Source organism: Acanthisitta chloris, unplaced genomic scaffold (assembly GCF_000695815.1).
Source record: "Acanthisitta chloris isolate BGI_N310 unplaced genomic scaffold, ASM69581v1 scaffold33952, whole genome shotgun sequence".
In the NCBI taxonomy this organism is placed as follows: Eukaryota; Metazoa; Chordata; class Aves; order Passeriformes; family Acanthisittidae; genus Acanthisitta; species Acanthisitta chloris.
This window is the reverse complement of record NW_008659374.1, coordinates 1041-9719: the sequence shown is the minus strand read 5'-3', so window position 1 is coordinate 9719 and position 8679 is coordinate 1041. Positions and strand designations below refer to the sequence as shown.

Below are 8679 nucleotides of genomic sequence, written 5' to 3'. Positions count from 1 at the left end.
TCTGTGCCAGAGGAAGCCTGGAGAAGCTGCTGGAATACCTGACCTTCCTGTGTATGCCTGCTCCCAGCAAAACACAGATCTCAGAATAACTCCCTCAAACAATGTGGCCATAGTCAGGGTGAGGTCAGTGACGCCACAGCTTTCCCCTCCAGCAGCCCTGAAGCCACAATAAATCCCAGTGCCTGCATTTGCTCCCGGTTTTTGGCTCATTGTATTTAAGGAAACAGCCAGCGGGAGGGGGAATTGTGGCCCAGAATAAATCCCAGCCTGAAGGGTTCAGATTTTGCTGCTTTTCATAGAATCAGAGAATTTGAGGGGTTGGAATGGATCATTCAGTCCCAACCCCCTGCCATGGGCAGGGACACCTCCCACCAGACCAGGTTGTTCAAGGCTTTATCTAACCTGGCTGTGAACACTGCCAGGGTTGGGGCAGCCACAGCCTCCCTGGGCAACCTGTGCCAGTGTCTCACAGCAAAAACTTCTGATATCTAACCTAAATTTTCCTCTTTCAATTTATCCCCGTTACTCCTTGTCCTGTCACTGCAGTTCCTAACAAGGAGAATTCAGGGAATTCAGCAGAAGACTTTGTGTTTTGTCCTGGCTGTTCCCAGGGAGCAGGGATGGGCACCTGCTGAGGATGGTGATGCTGCTGCAGCCCCTGTGTGGCCATGGGTCTCACTGGAACCCAGAATGTCCCTGTGGTGCTCTCAGCCGGATACTTGGGCAAGAAAACAGAGCTTGGACAATCAAACTGGAATTCTTGCTGCCTGCACCCCACTTCCAACCCACTCATAGGGGGCTCAGCATCACCTTCATGCACTGCTCCCAGCCCGAGGTGCCACTGCGGGATTTTAGAGCATTGGAACCCCAGTGTTGGCATCAATGGACTGCAAACAGCTTGGTGTCCATATCCAGCACCCAAAAAATATGTCTGGGTGCCGGGTGAGCTCTCCCCCCTCCTCCCAGCGCGGAGAGGGGCTGCCAAAAATCACACTTCTTGTTTTAGCTCGGCTGAACTCGCCTGTGTTCTGCGCTCGCTTCGCCTCCTATACGTCAAGCTGCCGCATATGCTGCCGGCGCCAGAGGGAAGTGTTCTGCCAAAGCCAGTGCTAAGCAAGAAAAGAGGCAGGGAAGGGTTTAGCTTTCGGCTGCCAAACCCCCTCTGCAGCTCAGGGACCTGCAAATCCTCCAGCACAGCTCCCGGGGGACGCAGGTGCCTGTCAGTGCCATCTCTGTGTCATCCCCTCTGAGGCTCTGCAAATGCATCGCTGCAAACCAGGACTGGAGCTTAGGACTCAACCACCTGTCCCGAAATGTTTTCCTGCAGGAAGAGGCCCGGCGGCAATGCTAAGAATAGCACAGGGAAAGGCATGGATTGGGATGAAGCTGTGACCCTCTAAAAGCACTGTGACAGGTCTGCCTTTGTGCCACGGTGCTTTGATGGAGGCTTTGAAAGAGAGAGGGAAGGTATTGTTCTCTCCTGCTTTTGTTGGCAGCTCAAATTCCTGTTCCCTGCTTCCCTCCAGCCCAAGTTTGGCCTTTTCCTCCTGCAGCTATCAGCTCATTTATCCCCCAAACCAGCTAAACAGCATTGTAGGCAGAAGGTGATGGGATGATTCTACACCCACGAGGACACACCAGCGCTTTGCCATCCCTCGTTTTCCATGAGTGATGCCAATACGCCCTTTTGGATTTTCCAGTGGGAATTTGCACAACTTCTCATTCCTGAAGGAGCCAGCCTGAAGCAGGAGCAGCAAACCCAGGGCTGGAGAGAACAGGCAGGTGGGACATGGAGAAAGGTGACAGGGGAATAGAGGAGACTGAGGCCACACTCAGCTCCTGGTGAGAAACACAGCACTCACCTGCTCTTATCCACTCTTTATTCCAATCATCCACTTTGGTTACAGATCTGAAAGGGTTTTTTTTGGTAGCTGTTGTGGTGGTTTTTTTCCTCTCCTCTAAATCTGAACCCACCTTGTGTAACATTATAAAATTCTCCAAGTCCAGTAATCACCAGTTGATAATAAATAGGCATTTGTTAGTCCACAAAGTTAAAGTGCTTTGAGAAGGGATGTAAGAAGCTCTATCCTAGATTCAGAGGGGGGGGAATATCTTGGAAATGTAGTGCAGTAGGAAGCTCTGGCCTGTTGTCCATAATGTGTGGTCACGAGAGGCACATGGCATCTCCCCCTTGCCCCAAAACCCCCTCGGGCACTCCTGAGTGAGCAGGCACGAAGCAGGAGCTGTGCTGCTGTGACAGGTTATTGGAAGCATGAGATAGGTTCCACCCACCCTCCCACAGCCCGAGGTTGGGGGGTTTCAGCCTGGGAAAGGTTTGGACAAGGTGTGGGATCACCACCCTTGGCAGGGAGAGCATCCCGGGTTTCACAGTTTAGTCTTGCTCGGAGACCTCAAAGCCCAAAGGAAGCAAACTCGGGGCCTCCCCTGGCCCCTCACTCAGGGGGGAGAGGCAGAGCTGCTCTGGGCAGTGGGGACAGCCACAGCCCCCCCACGAGCCCGGCAGCATCGCCCTGAGATCCGCAGCCAGACGCCTTTTCCCTGAGGAAGCGCAGTTGCTCTCCCGGAGGAGCGGTGTGGGGCAGGGGCTGCCCTGCTGCCCATGGAGAAATGCCCTTAGCTGCCTGCAGAGGATTTGTGCGTTTCAAACATCTTCCCAGGGCCTCCCAGTTTGCTTTGGGCTCTGCTTCCACCTTCTCTTCCTGGCCCCTTCCGCCTGTCCTTCCCCACACCCCAAATCTAGTCATCTTTCAAGGCTTTTCCATGCAATCTGCTAACTTTGTGCCTGCCCTAGCAGGTTTCCAGCGCTAATTCCCAACCTCCCTCCCACGTCAAAGCCAGCTGCAAACACAAAATAAGAACCCAAAGCCCAAAACCCTTCCAGAGCCCAATTCTCCAGACTGGAAGGGGCCTCCCAGGCGACACTGGGAGTGTTCCAGCTGCTTCCCAACCCAAACGTTAGCCACTAAAATCTTGGAGGCCTCAGTCCCCACTCAGAGCGAGGCACAGCTCAACCAGTTGGGAAGGCCAAGGGCTGGCTCCTCCTCTTCATCACATGCACGTTCCCAAAGTGAGGATGCGCCATGCCCTGAGGATCAGTGCATGCACATCGGCAGAAGTCCCCTGGATGTCCACACCCACGGCAGGATTGGGATAACGAACTGCCAGGGAGAGGCTGGCACCGGCACAGCGAATGTCCCCTGGGTGTGAGGGCACTCTGTCTCCAACCCTGCTCCATCCGGCCCTGCAGTCACATCCTCCTCACCGTGGCTCTTCCAGCGATGCCAAAGATGGAGAAGGTGCTGCCCAGGACCTCTTTGGGGACAGCCCAAAATTAATGTCCAAGGAATGACAAGAAAACAGGGATCTCGCCTCAGGAGCGGACAGCAAGTGCAGGAGGAGCAGGGTGGTGGGAACACACTCGTGTTCAGTGGAAGAGCTCCACCAAAGCCACCACCAGGAGCAGCTGCAGCCATGAGGCGAAGGTCGTAGTGGCCTGGCCCTTCTGGGAGAGGAAGCGGAGCTGGTTGACCAGGCGCTCCTTCACCAGGGCCTGCTTGAAGCCATCCTCCTCCGACACGCACATGTAGTGGCCGTAGTGACCGTGGCTGACATTCTGGATGAAGTGGAAGCAGTCCTGCTGTGGGTGGGTGGTGTTGCAGGTCTTGATGAGGCTGTTGTTGTGGTACCAGTTGTAGGTGGCATAGTGGGACTCAATGGGACAGTTGAGGTAGTAGCGGGAGAAAGGGACGACTGTGATGTTCTGGAAGTCGGCTACGGGAAGAGATGGAGGAGAGGATGAAGCAGGAATATTCAGGAACCACAGATTCCCACACAGGACCAGTTGGGTTGATGGGGACATGCCCATGAACTGGATGATCCCGACAGTCCCTTCCAACCCAAAGCATTCCATGATTCTATGTTGCACGGACAATGGCAGAGCCTTACCAAAGCATTCCATGATTCTATGTTGCACAGACAATGGCAGGGCCTTATCCTTACCTGGTGAAGTCCTTGGAACTTTTCTCCCAGTTTAATCCCTCTCACCCATTATCTAGCAATTAACTCCAACCTGATGTCTTGATTTCACTCCCAGTTCCCCAGCAAAGAGCTGCCACACCATGCACAACCCATCCAAAAACTGGAGAATCAGCCATCCTGCCTGCCACACCATGCACAACCCATCCAAAGACTGGAGAATCAGCCATACTGACCCAACCTCACCCTGGGCATGTGTCCTATGGCTCAAAACCTTTACATACCTTCCTTAATATCTCCCTTTTGGCAGTTTCCTCGCTTTAAGTCCGAGTTCAGGTTCTGAAGCACCTCCCTAGCAGATGGGAATGGGAATAAGCATCAACAGAACCTTGGGGAAAGGGTGTTTCAGTCATAGGAATCACCCACATGAGCTGGAAGTTCATCACCTGCTAGCATTGGGGTAGGGGAAACATCACTCACACTCCCACTTAGGAGTTTTGTGATGACAAATGCGAGACACAGCAGCAAAAAGAGGGGCTGGGTGCTCAAAACCCCCTCAAGGGAGGGATGGATCTCTGCAGAGATATCCCAAGCTTTTGGGGACAGCACAGACACCTTCCGGGACATGATGGGCTCATCTCTCTCCATGATGACCTCAAACCCACATGTGGCCATGGCCAGGAAGGGGAATACTGAGGCTTTGGGGGTTTCTCCCATGGGAACAGTGGGCTGAAGACGTGGAGCAGTGGGGTGTGGGCACCACATACCTGTTGTGGTATACGGACTGACAGGTGCCATTGGCCCATCCACAGTAGGGGTCCCTGGCCAGCAAGCAGCTGTCACAGTTGTTGCGATAAGCTCTGCACATGTCCATGGGGATCTCCAGGACTTCCCTTGTGGAGCCAACGTACAGCACAGCCTGCAGGAGGAAAGGAGAGGATGATTATCCTGGCACTATGTCCCACTGCTGCCTGCTGAGTGTCACAAAAAGGACATGGAGCTGCTGGAGTGAGTCCAGAGGAGGCCAACAGAGACGGTCCGAGGGCTGGAGCACCTCTGCCATGGAGCCAGGCTGAGAGAGCTAGCAAAGGCTCCAAGGACACTTTACTTTACAGCCCCTTCCAGTGCCTAAAGGGGCTCCAAGAGGGCTGGAGAGGGACTTGGGACAAGGACCTGGAGTGACAGGACAAGGGGGAACGGCTTCCCACTGACAGAGGGTAGGGTTAGATGGGATATTGGGAAGGAATTCTTCCCTGTCAGGGGGGTGAGGCACTGGCACAGGTTGTCCAGAGAAGCTGTGGCTGCCCCATCCCTGGAAGTGTTCCAGGCCAGGTTGGATGGGGCTTGGAGCAACCTGGGCTAGTGGAAGGTGTCCCTGCCCATAGCAGGGGGTGGGACTGGATGAACTTTAAGGTCCCTTCCAACCCAAACCATTCCATGACTCTATGATTCACTTCCAGCCCCAGGGGCTGGCATTAAACCATCTGTCCCTGTCTTCCCTACTGTCTGATTTTAAAGCTATGGCCCAAACCACTGTTTTCCATGCCACGGAGCAAGCAGAAACCCACCCTCTTGTGGTCCAGGATCATGGACTGGATGGGATCCTTCCTCGGGAAGACCTGGAGCTCCATGATGTTCTGCACCCCATCTGGCAGCTCCACGACCTTGTGGATGGATCCCTTGTCTAGGAAGAAAGAGAGAAGAGCTCTGATGAGTCACGTGAGAGGAGGGGGGAAGCCAAGCAGAGACCCAGCCCTGCTCCAGCCCTCACTGGAGCAGACAACACACTGTGCAGAGCCAGGCCTGACTGGATTCCTGACACCAACCACCCAGAGAGATCAGAACCTTTCCCAGAACCTCCCATCCTGAGGGAACAATGCTCAGGAATCCTCATTGTCTACTCTCTTGTATAGTTTCCCATTCCCAAGTAGAATCACAGAATCAGTTTAATAGTCACTCCCTTCTCCACCATCACCCAAAAGGAGGGGAAAGATGGACCCCAGCTCATGCAGGGATCAGGACCCTCAGGTGCCTCCATGCCCACCCCAGGAGAGTAGGGAGAGGATCTGTCTGGATCTTGGATCAAGCTCTGCAGGGACTCTGCAAGGCGTTAGCTGCATTTAAGCTCAGGCTTTGGAAAAGAAGAACAATCAGAGCATGTGTGGGCCCTAATCCAACCCAGGCCACCTACTGAGAGCTGTCTGCAGCTTTTTAATCACAGATTAGGAATTTAAAAGTCCCTCCACAAGTGCCAGGGAACAGATTCCAGCACAGTGCAGAGAAAGGGATGAACAGGGAGGTAGGCAGAAAGGGGAGATGACAGAGTGGGACTCTTTGGCAAGAATTTCTGCTTGACAATGTAAAGCTACACCTGAGGAGAGATGTGCTACACCTCCCTTGCCCTAAAAACACTTGCCCTGAGACGTCCCACAGGTTGAAGCAGCCCAACTGGCTAACTCCCACGTGCTTGGGCTTCTGCTTTCAGCCTGACTTTGCCTACGCAGCCAAACTGGAAGTATTTAACTGTACTTGGGACTTGGCAGCTCTTTTCTGCTTGACAAACATATGCCAAGCTGGGAACACAGCCCCTTGTTCGCTCTGCAATGAGGGGCTCATCTGCTTCCCGTGGGTTCCCTATCCTGGAGGGGAAAGCTAACTCCAGGGAGCTCCACAGGGAATGGTTGCCAAGTACCTGTTGCCAGATAGAGCACGTTGTAACGGTGTCCATCAGCTGCAGAGACCTCGTGCACCCCAATCTTCTGGTAGCGGTGCTTGTTGTGGAACAAGGGACTCTTGCTGGGGGACAGAGGTGCCACACGGGCCTCCACCTCAGGGTGGCTGTCAGCAATTTTGAAGGTCTCACTCGGGGTATGCTGTCCTGAGGGAGCACACTATGGCAACAAGGGACACTGTCAGAGTCAGGCAGGGCACTGAGAGGGAGATTGGAGGGTAGGAGAGTAGCAGGGCACAGCATGGGTACTTCAGCCCCCCAGGAGGGGCACAGGTGTGTACACAGATCTGTACTGGGGGGAAGCAGAAGCCCTGGGGGCAAACACCAGCCCTGGGGGTAAGCACAAGCCCTGGGGGCAAACACAAGCTCTCCTGGCCTTGGGCCCACCATTCTCCTTGTTGTGGGGCAGCTTTCAGCATTCACTCACCTGCCCAGGCTTAATCTCTGGGCTGGGACCATTATAGCCTTTGAGTCTGGATGTCTGAAACACGTTGTCAATGTCCCCAAAGGAATAGACACAGACAGCAGAGCTTCCCCTGAGGACAACAAGACAAGAGGAGGTCACGGAGACCCTGGCCACCAGCCCTACAGCTGGGGCACAGCTGTTTTCCAGAGAGACTAAAGGGCTGGAAGGAAAGATGTGGCCCATGGGACAGGGCATCCCCCTCCCTGTTTTGCCAAGGCCCTCACCAGGTGTTTGTGAAGAGCCCATAGGCTTTGGACTCCCTCCAGTTGCTTGCAGGGACAAAGAAGACATCCTGCAACCAGTTGAAGTTGCCCTTGGTGATTGGGTCGACACAAATCAAGCTGGCCTTCAGGAATGTGGTCCACTTGGAAGCAGAGAGGGAACTGGTTCCTCCTTTATCTTCCTGAGGGAGAGGGAAGGCAGAGAGTCAGGGTTTGGCAGAGAACACCACAAAGTTCCCATCTTGGGAGGGATAATCCCCCCAGCATCTTGGATGGATAATTGGGGGATGGTCCATAGGTATGTCTGGTGCAACAACCATACCTCCAACATCCCTGCAAGAGAGGACAGGGATTTCTCTTCCCAGGGAATGGGAAGGCTAAAGTACATGGCTATACCCCACACAAACTCTGTGGCAGAGGAGAGAATTGAGCCAGAGGGGCCAAACCAAGCATGGATAGGACCAGGGGAGTTGGCATGTCCATTTCCCACCCCCATTCCCGTGATACCTTACACAGCTGGGCCACTCGGGAGATGTTCCTAGGGGCCTCAGGACTCTTATCCGGGTTGTCTTCACGGAAGAAGTAATAAATCTTGTCCTGATGAGGCTCTTCGTGCCTTAATGTGGTGGCTTTGACAAACTGAGGGTCTGAAAAGGGAAGTGAGCTGTCAGGAAGCCTTGACTTGAGCACACAGATTTCATCGGAAAAGCCACCAGTGTGGGCAAAGCAGTGACCTGCAACCAAGCACCCACCCCAGCCCAGGGGAGGGGATGCAAACATAGCTATGTCCTGGGCTGCATCCAAAGGAGTGTGGGCAGCAGGTGAGGGAGGGGATTCTCCTCCTCTACTCTGCTATTGTGAGGCCCCACCTGGACTACTGCACACAGTTCTGGTGTCCTCAATATAAGTAGGACATGGAACTGTTGGAGCAAGTCCAGAGGAGACCACGAGGCTGATCAGAGCACTGGAGCACCTTCCCTACAAGGACAGGCTGAGAGGGTTGGGGCTGTTCAGCCTGGAGAAGAGAAGGTTGTGTGGGAACCTCAGAGCAACCTGCCAGGAGCTGAAGGAGCTGAAGGAGCTGCAGGGAAGCTGCAGAGGGACTGTTGGTTAGGAACTGCAGTGACAGAATAAGGAGTAATGGGGAGAAATTGAGAGAGGGGAAATTTAGATTAGATCTTAGGAAGAAGTTTTTTCTGTGAGGGTGGTGAGACACTGGCACAGGTTGCCCAGGGAGGCTGTGGCTGCTCCAACCCTGGCAGTAT

General features: G+C 54.0%; 1 protein-coding gene across 1 annotated transcript; it reads right to left on the bottom strand.

Annotated features, from left to right (window-relative positions):
• Nucleotides 1–3445: 3445 nt before the first annotated feature.
• On the bottom strand, nucleotides 3446–8061 carry SEMA7A (semaphorin 7A, GPI membrane anchor (John Milton Hagen blood group); the record flags this gene model as incomplete). Its single annotated transcript, XM_009069375.1, has 8 exons — nucleotides 3446–3792; nucleotides 4281–4348; nucleotides 4764–4915; nucleotides 5565–5680; nucleotides 6689–6887; nucleotides 7155–7263; nucleotides 7418–7596; nucleotides 7922–8061. Coding segments are annotated over 8 exons (1310 nt in total), but the record flags the coding sequence as incomplete, so codon positions are not given.
• Between the last annotated feature and the right edge of the window lie 618 nt (nucleotides 8062–8679).